Raw genomic sequence first — 19,578 nt, 5'->3', positions numbered from 1 at the left:
GGACCGGGGACAACGGGACGGGACCGGGCCACCGGGACGGGACCGACGGGACCGGGGACACCGGGACGGGACCGGGGCACCGGGACGGGACCGGGGACACCGGGACGGGACCGGGGCACCGGGACGGGACCGGGGCACCGGGACGGGACCGACGGGACCGGGGCACCGGGACGGGACCGGGGACACCGGGACGGGACCGGGGCACCGGGACGGGACCGGGGACACCGGGACGGGACCGGGGACAACGGGACGGGACCGGGCCACCGGGACGGGACCAGGGCACCGGGACGGGACCGGGGCACCGGGACGGGACCGGGGCACCGGGACGGGACCGGGGACACCTGAGCCGGGAGGGGACACCGGGACGGGACCGGGGACACCGGGACGGGACCGGGGACACCTGAGCCGGGAGGGGACACCGGGACGGGACCGGGGCACCGGGACGGGACGGGGGACACCGGGACGGGACGGGGGACACCGGGACGGGACCGGGGCACCGGGACGGGACGGGGGACACCGGGACGGGACCGGGGACACCTGAGCCGGGACCGGGGGCACCGGGACGGGACCGGGAACACTGGGACGGGACCGGGGACACCTGAGCCGGGAGGGGACACCGGGACGGGACTGGGGACACCGGGACGGGACCGGGGACACCTGAGCCGGACCGGGGGCACCTGAGCCGGGAAGGGGCACCGGGACGGGACCGGGGACACCTGAGCCAGGAGGGGACACCTGAGCGGGTCCCGGGATGCTGAGCGGGGTTGCGGGTGTCACACAGGGGCCCCTCCCGGAGCACCGGCGGTGGCAGCCCCCGGGATGTGCCACCGCTGACCCCTCGGGACAGGGACCGGGAACCCTCGGGGAGGGACCGGGAACCCCCAGGCAAGGATGGACACAGGGACCGCTCGGGATAGGGACCGGCACAGGGACCGGCACAGGGACTGGGACCCCTCGGGAGAGGGACCAGCACAGGGACCGGGACTGCTCGGCACAGGGACCGGCACAGGGACCGGGACCCCTCGGGAGAGGGACCGGCACAGGGACCGGGACCACTCGGGACAGGGACCGGCACAGGGACCGGGACCCCTCGGGAGAGGGACCAGCACAGGGACCGGGACTGCTCGGCACAGGGACCGGCACAGGGACCGGGACCCCTCGGGAGAGGGACCGGCACAGGGACCGGGACCGCTCAGGACAGGGACCGGCACAGGGACCGGGACCGCTCGGGACAGGGACCGGCACAGGGACCGGCACAGGGACCACCTCCAAAACCTTCTCCCTCTTTCTCTGTTATGAATTTACAGTCCATTCTCACTCCGAACACTAACTCCCACTGTTTAATTTCCGTTTTCAATCCCAGCTCCCAGGGGATTTGGTTAATGTAGACTTTTTTTTAATTCAATGAATCTTGGAGTTCCTCAGGAGGAAAAGTCACCCTGGAATGACAGACCTGCTACAGCAGCTCCCTGAACCCAGAGGGTCAGAAGAAAGTGAAACTCATGGGTTAAGAACTCTTTAATAATTGAAATAAAATGATATATAATAATAACAGTAGTAATAATTGTCATGGAAAGGACAGAGGGAAATAAAGCCCAAGAAGCACAAGGTATAAATGCTCAGCACCAACTGGGGCTTGGAGCAACCTGGGATCATGGAAGGTGTTCCTGACCATGGCAGGGGTGGAACAGGATGAGATTTAAGGTCCCTCCCAGCCCAAACCACTCCATGATTCTGTGAATAAACCCCAGGAAGCACAAGTGATGCCCAGTGCAGCCACTCCCCAGCACAAATTGGGGAATGCCAGTCACCCCCCCTGGATCAGACCCTCCGTGGTGTGGAATATCCTGGGATCAGCTGTCCTGGCCCTGCTGGCAGAGCAGAGTTAAAGAATAAAGTAGGAATTTATTAAGAGACCTCAACAGATCCATCTTGGGCAGCCCAACCCAAAATGGCTACAAAAATAGATGAGTCTCACACTTTTTTATGAGTTTTGGTCCATTAACATATTAGAGCTAATTATCCAAGTACAGCTCCAGCCCATGCAGTCCCATCCTTGTTTTTTCTCTCTTCAGCCCACGTTGTTTGTGCTCTTGGGCTGAGATCTGGATCATTTGGCCTTGGTCCCCAGCTAGAGCAGGAATTGTTTTGTCTCCCTGCTCTTGGGGTTTCCCTTGAGGCACTGAAGCCCCAGGCCGTGGGCAGGGGAGGAATTTTGGGCCTTGATTTTGGTCAGAAATTCAGGGTCCTGCTGTCACCTTTTGGAGGATTCTTTGAGGAAGGCAGGGAAGGGCTTGTTCATGATGAACCATATTTTGAAGTGGAACAGCAAAAATCTGGGGTTTTTGCATCCTGGATTTTGTCTTCTCAATATTTTCAGGATATGCACATTCTCCTCTTGCACTACCACGTGCATTTTTGCTTATCTGGGGTTTTACACCGATCTGAGTTTTTAATATCTCAGCATTTTCATAACTGCAGTACCAGATTTTTGTATGACATTTTCACGACTCCCACAGCCTTTGCTTTCAAGCGTAACTGGGATTCTCTGAAAGTCGAATTTTTAGGAAAATAAAACAGTTTACTGTAAGAAAATATTTACAGTGTAAAAAGGGAAACAAATAGCTTGTGTTCTCAGCAGAGCTGCCATTCCCAGCCCTGTCCCTTCACCCTGCAGCAGTCGTGGGATTTCTGTATCTTTCTAAAATTGGTTTAACTCAAGGCATGGCAATTGTGCTTCCTGCTGCCTGGTGACATCACCCAAGGATTTAGCAAGTACCAGCAAGCCATGTGTGCTGGGAACACAGAGTGAAATGTGTTCTGCAGGTGCCTAAAATCCAGTGCTGCTCTGCGTGTAGATAATCATCATCCTCACTTGTTTAGGCCCCAGGGCTTTAACAGCTTTGCCACGATGGACTGGAGCAGAAATATTTGTGTTTTTTATTGTGGCAGGATCTTGTAAAGGAAAAGCAACGCAGCAAGGGGCAAATCTAAAGAATTTTAAAATCCTGGGGGTTTTCTTTTTTGGCTTTTCACCTGTCTGCAGTTCCTGGTGAGCTGTTCTGCCCAAGGAGGGCAAGGGAATGCTGTTCCTGGATGAGGTGACCTTCCAGCACAGAGGGATGGGCTCAGCAGCACAGAGCCACCCAGGGCTTCACCTCCTTCCCAATGCCCTGAATGCTGGGACAGATCCCTGAATGGGATCAGTTATCCAGAGGGACTGGGGGAGTTGGGATTGCTCATCCAGAGAGACTGGGAAAACTGGGATTGCTCATCCAGAGGGGCTGGGAGAGCTGGGATTGCTCATCCAGAGGTGCTGGGAGAGTTGGGATTGCTCATCCAGAGAGACTGGGAAAACTGGGATTGCTCATCCAGAGGGGCTGGGAGAGCTGGGATTGCTCATCCAGAGGGACTGGGAGAGTTGGGATTGCTCATCCAGAGAGACTGGGAAAACTGGGATTGCTCATCCAGAGGGGCTGGGAGAGCTGGGATTGCTCATCCAGAGGGGCTGGGAGAGCTGGGATTGCTCATCCAGAGGTGCTGGGAGAGTTGGGATTGCTCATCCAGAGAGACTGGGAAAACTGGGATTGCTCATCCAGAGGGGCTGGGAGAGCTGGGATTGCTTATCCAGAGGGACTGGGAGAGTTGGGATTGCTCATCCAGAGAGACTGGGAAAACTGGGATTGCTCATCCAGAGAGACTGGGAGAGCTGGATCAGTTATCCAGAGAGACTGGGAGAGCTGGATCAGTTATCCAGAGGGACTGGGAGAGCTGGATCAGTTATCCAGAGGGACTGGGAGAGCTGGGATTGCTCATCCAGAGAGACTGGGAAAACTGGGATTGCTCATCCAGGGAGTCTGGGAGAACTGGGATTGTCAAATCTGGAGCAGAGGATGCACAAAGGAATCTCTTCCCAGCTGGGAGGGAATGAAGAAAAAGGAGTGAAACTGGTTCTGGTGGTGCCCAGCAGCAGGAGTCCCACTGGAGTTCAGGGAATTCTGATTGTGCAGAAGAAATTGGGGGTCACAGTGATGGTGAGGGAATTGCAGATCTGGGAATCTGTGTCACTGGAGGTGTAGAAAACCCAGTGGAATGTGGTGGCCCTGAGCAAGCTGACCCTGTTTTGAGCAGGGTGCTTGGTCTTGGTAATCTGCAGAGGTCTTTTCCAAACTCTTCTGAAAATCGAGGAGTTTGGATTCACTTGAGAGTAGGAATATGTGGGGGATTTCCCTTCCCTTCCCTTCCCTTCCCTTCCCTTCCCTTCCCTTCCCTTCCCTTCCCTTCCCTTCCCTTCCCTTCCCTTCCCTTCCCTTCCCTTCCCTTCCCTTCCCTTCCCTTCCCTTTTTCCTTTCCCTTTTCCCTTTTCCTTTTTCCTTTCCTTTATTTTTTCCCTTCCTTTCCTTTTTCCTTTTCTTTTTCCTTTCCTTTTTCCTTTTCCCTTTCCTTTTTCCTTTTCCCTTTCCTTTTTCCTTTTCCCTTTCCTTTTCCCTTTCCTTTTTCCTTTTCCCTTTCCTTTTTCCCTTCCTCACAAGCTAATTCTGCTGGTTAACACTACGTGCTTTCTTTACTCGTGCTTTGTTTGCCACTGGCCTGTGAAATCCCCGCTCGGCGTTTCCTTCCCATCCCTCCCTGCATTCTGGGAGCACACCGGTGTTCCGAAGGCACGCCAGAGCAGCCTGAATTTGAGCCTTCAGTGCTGCAGTGGCCCAGCCAGACTGAAATGATGTTTTTGTGCCTTTTCCCTCTCTCTGCCTTGCAGGCACTTTGCCAAGCCAGGACAAGCCCTCGCAGAGGCCGTCGGAGAGCACGAGCTGCAGCCCTTCCAGGAAGAGATCCACTTCAGAGAGCACTTCTTCTCCAGGCAAGTCCTGCTCAGGGACCTGCTTTGGGATCCCTGGGTGCTCAGACCTGTGCTGGGACACAGCATGGCTGGGAGAACCTTTTCCACTGGCATTTTGAGGGACAGGAGCTGTGGGTTGGGTTGTAGAATTGGGAGACTCGAGCTGGTGCTCAGAGTTTGGTTCCTCACCAGCTTCAGTTAGGAGCTCAGGGCTTTAATCCAGACCTGTGAAGTTAATCAATGAATTAGAGGAATAAATGAATTCCTGCTCTGGGCAACTCACAGGAGGATCAGGCCAGGCTGTGCTGTGGGGTTTTCCTGCTCACATGAGAGAATCCTGCCAAGGTGATGGAGGGTGACCGTGGCAGCCACATTCTTCTCTCTCTCAGGATTTTTTCACAGAAGAAAAAAAGAGAAAACAATTTCTATTTCTGCTCCTTGTTTTCCCATGTGGAATGTGTTTAGAGAATTGTTTAGCTGGGGGTGATTGCTTAATTAGATTCTGGTGAGGATTGTTTGAGCCTGATGGCCAATCCAACACACCTGGGTCTGCACTCTCAACAGAGGGTCACAAGTTGTGAGTTAGGATAGTTAGGAAAAGTAGGTGTGTAGTTTTAGTATCTCCCTTAAATAGTATATTAATGTATTATAGTACAGTTATCATAAAGAAATCATTCAGCCTTCTGAACTGGAGGCCAGGCATCATCATTTCTCCATGGCAGGGAGGTGCAACAAGAGGGTCTTTAAAGTCCCTTCCAACCCAAACCATTCTGTGATTCTGTAAAAATAGAATGCGAGCTCCCCTGGGGTTGGACAGAAGAAAATCCAGCAGCTTGACCCATTTTCTAAGACACGCAGTTGCAGAAACGCTCCGATTGCCAGAATTCAGACGTTTCTCAGACTCCCAAACTGACTGCAAATATGTAGTAAATCCCTGGGATTGGTACTTAGAGCTAGTTATGGTTTCCATCTAGGAAGGATGTGCCAAAAGTGCCATTTCCTCCCTGCTTTAAGCAGATGTTGACAGCAGCTGCTGCATTCAGCCTGTGCTGCAGGAATCCTTCGCAGTGGGAAAGGAATCTTCCTTTTTCCTCTGTCTCAAGCCCTTTCTTGCCCTCACTCGCTTGAAAGGGGCAGCTGCAGTTGTCCTCAGTGGGAATGGGAAGTGTTAAAGTCGAGGAGTGCTTTGTGCAGGACACGAAGCGCGAGTTAATCAGCTTCAAAGTCAGCGAGCTGAGGATGCAGCTGAGCAGATCAGTCACTGCTGTTATCCCTGGAGCTGGAATTCGGGTGGGTTGTGGTGTTTTCCCTGGAGCTGGAATTCGGGTGGGTTTCCGTGCGTTTGTCAGAGAGGAGCTGCAGCTGTCCCAGCCCTCAGCATCCCTCCCCAAGCAGCAGCTCCAGGGCACCCATGGGAGATGGTGCTGCCTGAGGGTCCCGAGCGGGTGAGGAGCCCCAGCTCCATCTCTCAAGGAGAAAACCAAGGGTAATTTATCTGTATTATTTCATCTGGAACGCAGAGCTGGAAGTGGAAATGCTTCCAGGTGTCTTGGAGCTGTTGGGGTGTCCTTGTCAGCTCACAGCAGGAGGATTCTCCTGTCCTTTGTCACCAGGAAGAGCATTGTCCAGAGGAGGACTTTTAAAACATGTTTTGCTCTTTCTCCTCCACATTGTGTATTCTCTGAAGCACCTTTTCATTTGCACTTAAAAACTCCTGATTTTGACATGTTAGTGAGGAATGCGTTCTCCAGAGTAACACAATTGGATTGCTAGGCACTGAAGAAAAATATTTCAAAATATTTAAACTAGAAAAGGCTTCAAGAATAGCTAGAAAATACTTTTTTATTTGCATTTACAAGCTCCTGACTTTGGAATCTTAGTGAGGGTTGAGTTCTCCAGAGTAACACAATTGAACTGCTGAGCATGGGAAAAATATTAGAAAATATTTAAACTAGAGAAGGCTTCAAGAATAGCTAGAAGACTAGAAAATACCTTTTTATTTGCACTTAAAAACTCCAGACTTTAAAATCTTAGTGAGGGTTGTGTTCTCCAGAGTAACACAATTGGATTGCTAAGCACTGAAAAAAAATATTTCAAAATATTTAAACTAGAAAAGGCTTCAAGAATAGCTAGAAGGCTGGAAAATACCTTTTTATTTGCACTTAAAAACTCCTGACTTTGAAATCTTAGTGAGGGTTGAGTTCTCCAGAGTAACACAATTGGATTGCTGAGCACTGGAAAAATATTAGAAAATATTTAAACTAGAAAATACTTCAAGAATAGCTAGAAAATAATTTTTTATTTGCATTTACAAACTCCTAACTTTGAAATGTTAGTGAGGAATGCGTTCTCCAGAGTAACACAATTGGATTGCTAGGCACTGAAGAAAAATATTTCAAAATATTTAAACTAGAAAAGGCTTCAAGAATAGCTAGAAAATACTTTTTTATTTACATTTACAAACTCCTGACTTTGGAATCTCAGTGAGGGTTGTGTTCTCCAGAGTAACACAATTGGATTGCTGAGCACTGGAAAAATATTAGAAAATATTTAAACTAGAAAATACTTCAAGAATAGCTAGAAAATAATTTTTTATTTGCATTTACAAACTCCTGACTTTGGAATCTTAGTGAGGAATGCGTTCTCCAGAGTGACACAATTGGATTGCTAGGCACTGAAAAAAAAATATTTCAAAATATTTAAACTAGAAAAGACTTCAAGAATAGCTAGAAGCCTAGAAAATACATTTTTATTTGCACTTAAAAACTCCTGACTTTGAAATCTTAGTGAGGGTTGTGTTCTCCAGAGTAACACAATTGGATTGCTGAGCACTGGAAAAAAATAGAAAATATTTAAACTAGAAAAGGCTTCAAGAATAGCTAGAAGGGTAGAAAATATTTAAACTGGTTGTGCTTTATCTCTCTAGATTTATTTCCTGTTGAATTAGCCTTTCTCTTTTGCCCAGATAACTTTGATTTACCTTTATCCAATCAGTTCTGTCATCATCAGCCTTGTCTATTTGGTAGAAAAACTGCAAGAGCAATGAAAAAAGTTGTTTCAGTACTTCCAAACTATTAAAAAAAAAAAAGAAAACTGAGTTTAAAAAGATATCAGATGTTTCTCCATTTTTTATCAGGATTGAGTTTTTATGTGCACAGGGGATTTTTAATGTTGAATAGAAAGAAACTTGAGGGCTCTGTGAGCCCTCATTGCTTTTTGCTGTTAGAAATGGGCGATTATGTGGGAATAAAAATGGGGATATTTGTATATATTGTATAGCATATAATATTGTATTATATATTGTATATACTATATATTATATATATTAATATAATATATATAATTATATATTATAAAATCAAATAGAATATTATAATATTATATCTATATGATAATATAGATATATAATATATGTCTAATATTATATTATATATTATTATATTAGATATATATTATATATTGTATACATTATATACATATTATATATTGATTCTATAGATATTCTGTAGATATATATTTAGATTATATATATTATAGTTATATATTATAGCTATATCTTATTAGAGAGCTATATAATTATTATAGATTATATATATTACATACATTATATGATCTATTATTATATTAGAATTATATTATTAGAGTTATATATAGTACATTTAGATGATATATATTATAGTTACATCTTATAGATATATCTTATTATGGACCTACGTAATTATTATAGATTATATATATTACATAGATTAGATAGATTATATATATTATAGATATATAATTATAGATTATCTATATTGCCTACATTATATGATCTATTATTATATTAGAATTACTGTATTATTACAGTTATATATAGGTATATTTAGACTATATATATTATAGATATATTTTATGGATCTATATAATTATAGATTATATTACATACATTAGATAGACTATATATATTATAGATATATCATTATTATACATTATATATATTACATAGATTAGATAGATTATATATATTATAGATATATAATTTTTATACATGATATATATTACATACATTATATGATCTATTATATCAGAATTACTATGTTATTAGAGTTTTATATAGGTATATTTAGACTATATATTTTATAGATATATCTTATAGATATATATTATTCTAGATCTATATAATTATTACAGATTATATTACATATATTAGAGAGATTATGTATTATAGATATATCTTATAGGTATATTATTCTAGATCCATATAATTATTACAGATTATATTGCATACCTTAGATTATATATATTATAGATATATTTTATAGATACATTAGATAGATTATATATATTATAGCTATATCTTATAGATATATAATTATTATAGATTTATATAATTATTACAGATTATATTACATACATTAGATAGATTATATATCTTATAGCTATATCTTATATAATTATTACCGATTATATATAACATACATTATATAGATGATGTATATTACAGATTATATCCATTACATACATTATGTGATCTATTATTATATCATTATAATATAATATAATATAATATAATATAATATAATATAAATTTTGTAATATATTATATAATATATATTATATATATAATATATAATATATAATTATATATAATATAATATAATATAATATATATAATATAATATAAATTCTATAATATATTATATAATATATATTATATATAATATATAATTATATTATATATTATATATTATATATTATATATTATATATTATATATTATATATATTATAAATTCTATAATATATTATATTATATATATAATATATATAATATATAATTATATATTATATAATATATATAATATATAATATATAATATAATTTATATTATATTATATTATATTATATTATATTATATTATATTATATTATACATTATATTATATATTACATTATATTATATTATATTATGTCATTCTGATATAATATAATATATTATATATATATATACAATATAACATGTTATATCGGAACGAGTGCATTGCTCGAGCCGCGCTGCAGAGACGTGCAGGGTGGCAGCCTCGCCGCAGCCCCAGGCCTCACGTGTGTGTGTTGCAGGGGCGGCAGCGCCGGCCCGCGCCCGCCTGGCGCCCGAGGCCGCGGTGGACTCGCTGCTGCAGCGCCTGGCGCAGCCGGACGGGCCCCCCGCGCTGGACAAGGGCCTGGAGGCCGTGCTGGCCGCGCCTCCTCCGGGCAGCCCGGCCCGCAGCCGCTCCCGGGAGCCAGCCCTGGGCAGGCAGGACGTGCCCGGCGTGCCCGGCGCGCCCGGCGCGCCCGGCGGCGAGGGCACGGCCCGCCCGCAGGAGCGCCTGCCCGGCAGCTACTCGCCGCGCCACCTCAAGAGGAGCGTGGTGGAAGCCATGCAGCGCCAAGCGAGGAAAATGTGCAATTACAACAAGATCCTGGCGACCAAAAAAAACCTGGACCACGTCAACAAAATCCTGAAAGCCAAAAAGCTGCAGAGGCAGTCGAGGACGGGCAACAACTTCGTCAAGCGGCGGCCGGGGCGGCCGCGCAAGTACCCGCTGCAGGCCGTGGTGTCCGTGCAGGCGTTGCAGGCGGCCAGGATGGTCAGCCAGGAGCTGCAGGACGGGGAGCAGAGCCGCAGCCCCCTGCGCCTGGGCCCCGACACCATCACCGACGTCATCGAGGCCGTGGTGCAGAGCGTCAACCTCAACCCCGAGCACCGCAAGGGCTGGAAGAGGAAGAGGTGGCTGCCCGAGGAGCAGGCCAGGAAGAGGCACAAGGCTTTGCCTGAAGACGAGCAGGAGAGCAACAAGAGGTGATTTCCTTTGCACTTTTGTACCTCAGTTGGTTTTAGGTTTCAGTCGTTGAGAACATTTCAATCGTCTTCTGCTTGATTTTATGAAGGAGTTCAGTGTAGAGGGAACCAACGTGTTGTCAGGGTACTGAAAACACCCCAGAAATGAGAATCTCAGGTGATCTAAAACTGTTGGTTCTGTTCTTGTGTTGGTGAAGGATTTATGTGAAGAGTTGGTAACAGGGTTACTGATGAGGAGCCACAGATTGTTCCTTCATCCTGTGTGGAATGAGGAGCCCTGAAGGGTCGTGTGTGCCATGGGATCTACTCATGTAGATCACAAATGCAAAGTGAGGTCAAGTGATGCAGATAAAGAGTAAAGCTAAAGCAGTCACTGGTAAAGGCACACACCAAAAATCTCTCTCTGATCTCACCATCTCACACTCATCCCCAAAGTCATCAATAAACAAACTCTGTCAGGAGTTCTCCTTTCCAGAAATGTTCAGGGGCTGCTCTGTGGCTCTCCTGAAGGCTGAGGAAAGGGTTACCACGTTTTAGAGTGCAAAAGCAGAAAGCAAGAGCTGCCTTCTGAATTACTCAGCTGAGGCTCCAAGGGATAAACATTAGCAGTACAAACAACATTCTTTTTGTAATAATAATATCACAAAAAGAATCATGCTTTTCTTATGATTATACTTAACCCCCACTTGATCATGATTGTTGAGTCGCATTTTTTTTAAAAATAGTTGAGTCACCCAGAAATTCAGAAACATGAACTTTTTATGCTGACCAGATTTGAGAGAGGAATAATGAAATCCTGTGAGATGATCTTAATGGGAAGGGGATTTTTTTTTTAATCTCCACTTTTTCTTCCAGTTTCTCTGAGACAGCAGCTGAACCTCCCAGTCCACATGAGGCCCTTGGGAAACCACCTGAATCTGAAACCCCTGAGCAGCCTTTGCCTCCTCTAACCCAGCGTGAGAAGAAAGCCCCTCGGCCCCCAAAGAAGAAGTACCAGAAGGCTGGGCTCTACTCTGATGTCTACAAAACAACAGAGTAAGTAAAACAGAGCAAAACTGCTCTCTGATAATCCAGGGGAAACTCTCCTTTCACATAGAACCATAAAGAGCTGCCACTCATGAGCAGGTGAAATAAAACCATCAACATAAGTGAAGCCTGTGGAGAATGATGTGCATGATAATTGTCAGAACCTAACCCAGTGAGGATGTAAAATGTAACTCCAGTCAGAAAACAACCTCGAGCAGGCTGGAAGTATTTCTGGTTATCAGCTTTGAAGAAGAGATTTATTCAAGAGTGTTAATAGTCCTGGCAATCCAGGTGCTGGGAGAGCTGGATGTGTGCAGGTTCTGAGCAGGATTGGAGCAGAGTGTCTGCAGAGAAGGGGTCATTAGGTTCCTGTTTTCACTGGCTGAATGGTGACAACCGGTCATCTTCTGTGTGAAAGAATTCCAGCTATGCACCCAGTTCATTTCACAGTTCAGCAAAGTTCATCTCTGTTTTCTCTGAGATGTTTAGGGTAAAAAAATCCAGCATTTCTTTATTCACTGGTTGGTTTTCAGCCTGGTGTCCACTAGAATGTGGTCACCTCCCTCTTTCCCTTCCCTTTGTAGTCACACATGCTTTCTAATGCCATCTGAACAAATCAGTTGAAGTCAGGAATTTATGCTTCTGTTCCAATATGATCTGACAGATTGAAAAGAGAGAAAATCTGGCACCTTGTCACTATGTCATGGACCACTTGAAAATGTTACAGAGACCACTGGGAAGCTGCCAGTACAGTTTATCAGCTGCTCCTGCTGTAATCTTTCTCTGCAGCAGAGTCAAAGAATCAGTGAGAGGGTGAAGATTAAGGAAAAAACACAGATCTCAGTCTGACCTAAGTGAGGCCACTTGAATTTTATCTGTTTTAAAGAGATGTGCTAAAACTTTGCCACTTGGCTGATCTGTCACTGCTGTACACAGTTCAAATCTCACCATTTCATCTTACGGGAGGAGCTGAGAGAGTCTTCTCCTTTTCTTTAGTGTAAATATTTGGAACTTTGGGTGTTGCTAAGTTGGAAGGGACCCACCAAAGATCGTGGAGTCCAACTCGTGGCTCTGCACAGTCCCAACTATCCCACCCTGTGCCTGAGCTGTGTCCTGGAGCCCTGGCAGCCCTGGGGCTGTGCCATCATCCTCTGGGTGAAGAACCTTTTATAATCCAACCTAAACCTGCCCTGGCCATTCCCTCAAGTGCTGTCCCTGCTCACACAGAGCAGAGATTGGAGCTGCTCCTCAGGGGGAAGTCACAAATCACTTACAGAGGACTGCTCTGTCTTCCCTTTGCCTTTTGCTCCACATGCTGAGTTCTCCCCTGCTCTGATCCTGGGTTTGGGATGAGCTGCTTGTGGACACTGAGGAATTTCACCCTTCCAAGGAAGGAAATGCTGCCTGTGCACTGTTTGCACACTGCTAGTGAAGCAGGGCATGGACCTGCATAGCTGGGCAAGGACAGAACTGTGGCCACCTCCACTGAGGCCTCCTTTGGAGCCCGGGGGGCTGATCCCACCATTCCATCCTGCTGGCACTGGGGCACTTTTTTTACCAAGCTGGTTCAGTAGACTTAAATCCACAGCACAACTAAATCCACAGCACAACTGTCACTTTCTGGTAATCAGATTTTTATCTGGTTTTCTGTGCTGTTCCCATTCTACTGCATGGTCAGACATATGGTTGGATATTTGCAAACAGAGTAAGAGGAGAGCAGAAGTTCTTCTGCTGTAGGAGTTTGAAAACCTGATGTGAGTGGAGAAGGAAAAGGCAGCTCTGTGATCATGGGGCACCCTCTAGTGCTGCCACAGTGAGTGTTGGTCCATTAGTGGCTCATACTCACTGGTTTTCTGTCATTGTTTGCAGTGTTCACTGCAGACATTTTGCCTTAAACACCATTTTCCTACTCTTATTTCATCCTTCCTAAACAATTCCTAAATGTCACGAGGACGTGTGGAGCAGAGAAGGTTGCACTGAGGTTTATACAAGTCACAGCCTGTTCCTGCACCAGTCACATCCAGCTGCTCAATCAACAACAGCACAGGACAGGTTTGGCCTGGCCTGGCCAGTGCTGATGGACTGTTAAAAGAGATTTCAATAGTTGATGTTAAAAAGGTCTTTTTAAAACACCTCAGTTCTCTGCAGTCATGTAGAATTTTGTCTCAGGAGTTCGCTCCAGCTCCCCTCCTTGTTAAAATACAGGTTTTGTTACACTGCAGATGACGTAAGGATAAAAGGGATTGGTCCTGAGTCAGTCTCAGTTCTGCCTCATTTCCAGCTGTAATTTTTGTAGGCAGCATGGCTGTAACCTCCACAGGAGTGCTCCCAGTCCTCAGCTCCCTCTGGGAGTTCCGTGGTGGAAGTGAGATGTTCAGTCTGTGGTTGGACAAGGTTGCAGCTTTGAGAACAAGGGAAGATCTTCTGCAGGACTTGTTCTCTGTATCCAGCAGTGGCTTTCCTAGAGGAGTGAACTGTAAAGTGCAGTTCACAAAAAATGCACAATTGGTAAATTAGCAATTAATTAAAATGCTGTAGAGTATTTTGAGAAACACATTATTTTGGTACTTGAACAGGACATGAAGTGCAGTTCAGCAGGTAGCTGATGCTGGCACAAGCTGATGGTGCACCAGAAGAATCAGCTGTGCTTTCTCCTCACCTCTGGCAAATTCCTGTTCTTGTGCTGTCCCTTCCTTTGTCCCATGCTGATGTCCAGGTGGGATGATGGTTGGATGGAATCCAGCCTTCCACTGGAGGCTTCTCTGCAGTCAGAGCAATGGTCTGACATCAAAGCTAGCTTATCCCCACCTAAAATGTTCATCAAACCATGGGCTGAGGGAAAATGGGGCTCCACACATCAAAAATGTCATTCCACAAAGAAGTGATCCCAGCCAGCATGGGAGGAGTGGAAGCTAGAGAGGAAGAACACAAATGGAACAGAAAACAGGGAAGCAGAGTGATGGAGAGAAGTGCAGGTACAGGGAAGACAACTCCGGGTCTGGTCTTTGTTCCCTTAGTTTGCCTGAGATTTCAGACTGACATTTGGAGACCAGACCTAGTCTTTAGCCCCTGCAGAGTGGAACAAAATCTGCTCATCTACAAAAATACCATTTGGCCATTACCCTGTTACTGGGAGCCTGCACAGAGGCCAGTTTAGTTCTCTTGGTGTGGAGTGCACCAAAATGAGTGTTGCAAATTCATCCCCACAGAAACTGAACCAAACAGCTGTAGGCAGTGGATTACAGAGTGGGAAGCTTTTCTTGTAGAATCAGAGAGTCTTTAAAGTTAGGAGAAACATCCATGATCATCAAGGCTGAGGTTTTGTGCAGCCAGGCTTATGTTTGAGTCTGTCAGATGCTCAGGAATGTCCTCTCCCAGCTCCCTGTTGTAGGTGCCCACCTGGGCTGGTGGAAGTTGTCATTTCCCTGATGATTGGCAAAGTCTTTCCCAGGTCTCACTGGCTTGCTTGGAATCACAGAATCATGGAGTGCTTTGGGTTGGAAGGGACCTTAAAACTTCCTGCCACTATCCCAGGTTGATTCAAGCTTTGTCCAACACATCCAGGGGCAGCCACAGCTGCTCTGGGCACCTCTGCCAGGGCCTCACCACCCTCACAGGGAAGAATTTCTTCCTAAGTATTTCCAGTTGTTGATATCTGTATCTCAAAATTTTGTTTTTGACTTGCATTTTCTCTTCACTATAATGGTCTGCATTGTTTAACCACTATAATGATTAAACAATGATACCACATTTTTTTATTGAGCCATCTTTCTGTTACTTGTCCAGTTCTTAAAATAGATCCCTTGAAAAACTTTAGTACTAAACTTCAACAGGCTTCAATATCATTTAATCTTTGGTATGTTTAACATTTAAAAGTCTCCTTTGAATGTTGCAGGACTGCAGTTCTAAATATAACCACATCAGATTCTATTTTCCGAGGTTTGTTGTTGGCCAGAGGGAGATGTTTATAAACACCAGATTACAGAGCTGTCACCTGCCTAACCCATACAACCATTCTAATTCCATACTCTTATTTTTCTTTCTGCAAAGGGGTGTCTCATTGCCTTTTTAAACTCTGATTTATCTTCTTTTTCTGCCTTTCCTGATGAACAACCTTCTGAAGGGCAGCACATGAATGTTTGCTCTCAGGGAAGTGGGAGAGCAGGGCTGTACACGTGTCACAGTTCCTCAGCAAAGCCACCAGATACAATCTGCTGCTCCTCTTTCGTTTGTGTAGCTTTAGTTTTTACTTTTATATCACATACTGGGCATTTCAAGTCCCATTGGGTGTTGCCTTAACAGCATTTATGGAGAAAAAACCCATTGTGGGAGGGCTGGGATCAGTGTGTTTGACAGGCAACCTGGAGGGCAGTTCTTTGGCCGTTTCTATTATCACTCTCTTGCCTGATGCTCCAGCCGTTTGTGCCTTAACTAAAGCAGAAAATGCATTTTTGGAAGTGACAGATGATGCCCATTGTGATGGTTTGGTTCTGTCCCTGTCCTCCACAGCCCCAAGAGCCGCCTGATCCAGCTGAAGAAGGAGAAGCTGGAATACACCCCAGGGGAGCACGAGCACGGGCTGTTCCCAGCCCCTATCCACGTTGGTGGGTACCTCATCTGTATTTTCATTCTTGAGGCACTGGGGAGCCTGCACAGCTTCTGCCTTTCTCTGCTTTTTATCCCTTGCCAGGTCACCCGTGGCTTTTTGCACATGAACTTTGCCAAGTCATCCCTCTGTGTTCCCCAGTTTGACTCAAGAGGCTTTTTTTAGCTTAAAACATTGTTCTTGATTTTTTTTGGGTGTCAGAAAATACCATTCTAGATGAAAACTGTGATAGTACTTGGATGAAATGCAGAGCAATAGTCTCCACCTCAAAGTAAAATTACAGCAGAATAGCCACAGACAATTCTGACCATTTAAATCCCAAAAGCTGAGCATGGAATGATAAATTCCCCCATGTCCCCATGCACTTAAAGGTGTCTGTCTTTACACAGGGATAAAAGGGTGGAGGAATTAAAAGCTTTGCTGTAATTTTTTTTTTTTTTTTACTGCATCCCCATTTTTATGTCTCAGGTAGGAAAAAAAAAGTGAATTAGGATTTCACAGAATCACGGAAACATGGAATGGTTTGGGTGGGAAGGGACCTTACAGATGATCTTATTCCACCTTGTTCCGTGAATTCCATAGCCCAGGTTCCAAACCCTGTCCCTGCTATTCTTCCCTTATCCTGTGGAAAGAAGGGATAACCCAAAATCTGTCCCAGGCCCTCGGATGGGATGGAGCTCAGACTGCTGCTCCTGGGGCAGGGGGGATGGTGCAGAGCTCCCACTGTTTGCAGCTCATACCATTTCCCAGGTTAAAACCAGGATTGAGTAATTTCCTGACTGTCAGGTAATTGTTTTCAGCTTTTGAAGTGCTGTGATTTCTCGCTGCAAGTCCTGTCAGGCCCAGCGGGTTTGGGGAATTCAGGAATCTTTGTCCCACGGAACACAAGCTGTCACTGCTTTGTCTCCTGTCACAAAACTCTTTGGCTCCCTGCACAACTGCACAGCAAGGCAGAGCAGTTGGACAGACCTGTGTGAATCAGCAGCCACAGAACAGGTTTCAGAGCTGAAGGCGACAATTTAAATTCTTCACAATGTTTCCTTGCTCAGCTCCTTTTTCAATGGGGGGTCATAAAACCAGGTTCACCCACATTGTTGCTCCTGCCCTGCAGCTGCTCCCGTGGCTCCAGGGGAGCCTGGGGATGGTTTAACCCCAGAGCAGTGACCAGGACTGGGGTTCTGCCAGGGGACTGCCCTGGTGCCACTCAGGGTGGGCTGGGGGGACCTTCCCTGTGCTGGGGGCTCGGTGCCAGGGCACCTGAAAGAGCCTTTTGTTTGGCCTGCTGAGGTCATAGAAGTGAAAGCAAATTCCCAGCAGATTTAGCTCTTTCCTGGAACCTGCTAGGGATGAATAAGGCATTGAAAATGGAAAGTAATTTAGGGGTAAATTGTAAGGAAAACATTACCATTTTTATTTTCCAGTGGTGAGGGTATGTGTGTGAATTTATATGAACCCACAGAGCATTGCTGGAGGAATATAAAGGCATTTGTTAACAGTTAGAAAAGCTGGGGATAAAAAACCAGGCCTGGGCCTGACACCTCATCCTAGGCACTCTGCTTGCTCCCTGCAGTTTTGTGACACAGGATTCCAGCAAAATGATCAGAGAATGTTGAATTTTGGCTGGAACTAACCAGTGTCTGCCCTCGGGGCTGGTGTGAATGATGTAATGGGTCTGTGTCCTTTAGGGGTGTCAGGGAATGAAAGAACAGAGCCAAAATCTGCAGTGAAAGCAGGAACTCCTGTCTAAAACGAGTTCTAGCTATTGCTGAAAATACAGATCCCCTTGAAGCCTTTCCAAAAAATCCAGGCATGTATTTGCCAAGTCTGAATTCATTCTTAAATCTCTTCTGGTAAAGGTCACGGGAACAGGCTGGGAGACTATTTTCAGAACTGATTTGATTTCTTTGAGTACAATATTATGATTTACCAGCCTGCATGGGTGGTGCAGGTCTTGTCCTGGGTGTTGAAGTGTTGGGTTGTGCACAGGAAAACTCAGGAGAATGGGTCAGCTTTGAGGACAGAGCTGTGGTCAGTCCTGTCAGGTGCTGTGGTCAGTTGTTTCAGGTGCTGTGGTCAGTTGTTTCAGGTGTTGTGGTCAGTTGTTTCAGGTGTGGTCAGTGCTGTCAGCTGTTGTGGTCAGTTGTTCCAGGTGTTGTGGTCAGTTGTTTCAGGTGCTGTGGTCAGTTGTTCCGGGTGTGGTCAGTGCTGTCAGTTGTTTCAGGTGTGGTTTGTTCTGTCAGGTGCTGTGGTCAGTTGTTTGTTTCAGGTGTGGTCAGTTGTTTCAGGTGTGGTGGTCAGTTGTTTCAGGTGTGGTCAGTTGTTTCAGGTGTGGTGGTCAGTTGTTTCAGGTGTGGTCAGTGCTGTCAGCTCTTGTGGTCAGTTGTTTCAGGTTTGGTCAGTTGATTCAGGTGTGGTCAGTTGTTTCAGGTGTTGTGGTCAGTTGTTTCAGGTTTGGTCAGTTGTTCCAGGTGTGGTCAGTGCTGTCAGCTGTTGTGGTCAGTTGTTCCAGGTGTGGTCAGTGCTGTTAGGTGTTGTGGTCAGTTGTTTCAGGTGTGGTCAGTGCTGTCAGCTGTTGTGGTCAGTGCTGTCAGCTGTTGTGGTCAGTTGTTTCAGGTTTGGTCAGTTGATTCAGGTGTGGTCAGTTGTTCCAGGTGTGGTCAGTTGTTCCAGGTGTGGTCAGTGCTGTTAGGTGTTGTGGTCAGTTGTTTCAGGTGTGGTCAGTGCTGTCAGCTGTTGTGGTCAGTTGTTTCAGGTGTGGTCAGTGCTGTCAGCTGTTGTGGTCAGTTGTTCCAGGTGTTGTGGTCAGTTGTTTCAGGTTTGGTCAGTTGTTCCAGGTGTGGTCAGTTGTTTCAGGTGTGGTCAGTGCTGTCAGCTGTTGTGGTCAGTTGTTTCAGGTGTGGTCAGTGCTGTCAGCTGTTGTGGTCAGTTGTTCCAGGTGTTGTGGTCAGTTGTTTCAGGTGTTGTGGTCAGTTGTTTCAGGTTTGGTCAGTTGTTCCAGGTGTGGTCAGTTGTTCCAGGTGTGGTCAGTGCTGTCAGGTGTTGTGGTCAGTTGTTTCAGGTGTGGTCAGTGCTGTCAGCTGTTGTGGTCAGTTGTTCCAGGTGTGGTAGTGCTGTCAGGTGTTGTGGTCAGTTCTGTCCTGGGCTGGCCGTGGTGGGTCTGACCCATCTCCTTCCCATCCCTTGCTGTCCATGGAGTCCCCTCCTGAGCAGGACAGGAGAACAGGACCTGGATCTGTGTCCGGGGGGGGTTCCCTGGGACATCCAGGATCTTCTCAGAGGCTTCTGCCC

At 45.7% G+C, this 19,578-nt stretch overlaps 1 protein-coding gene across 3 annotated transcripts in view; it reads left to right on the top strand.

Moving 5' to 3' along the window:
* ASH1L (ASH1 like histone lysine methyltransferase) overlaps positions 1–19,578 on the top strand; it is a 76,809-nt gene that overhangs the window by 26,876 nt on the left and 30,355 nt on the right. For all 3 annotated transcript variants that reach the window (XR_013341318.1, XM_021532166.2, XM_021532165.2), the window contains exons 4-7: positions 4,760–4,861; positions 9,935–10,658; positions 11,514–11,693; positions 16,194–16,288. Coding sequence is in view for 2 of the 3 variants with exons in the window: in XM_021532166.2 (XP_021387841.2) it covers positions 4,760–4,861; positions 9,935–10,658; positions 11,514–11,693; positions 16,194–16,288 (1,101 nt within the window). In the remaining variant the exon portion in view is untranslated. The remainder of the gene's footprint in view (positions 1–4,759; positions 4,862–9,934; positions 10,659–11,513; positions 11,694–16,193; positions 16,289–19,578) is intronic.

This window comes from Lonchura striata, chromosome 33 (genome assembly GCF_046129695.1).
Source record: "Lonchura striata isolate bLonStr1 chromosome 33, bLonStr1.mat, whole genome shotgun sequence".
In the NCBI taxonomy this organism is placed as follows: Eukaryota; Metazoa; Chordata; class Aves; order Passeriformes; family Estrildidae; genus Lonchura; species Lonchura striata.
This window is presented reverse-complemented; position numbering and strand designations above follow the sequence as displayed.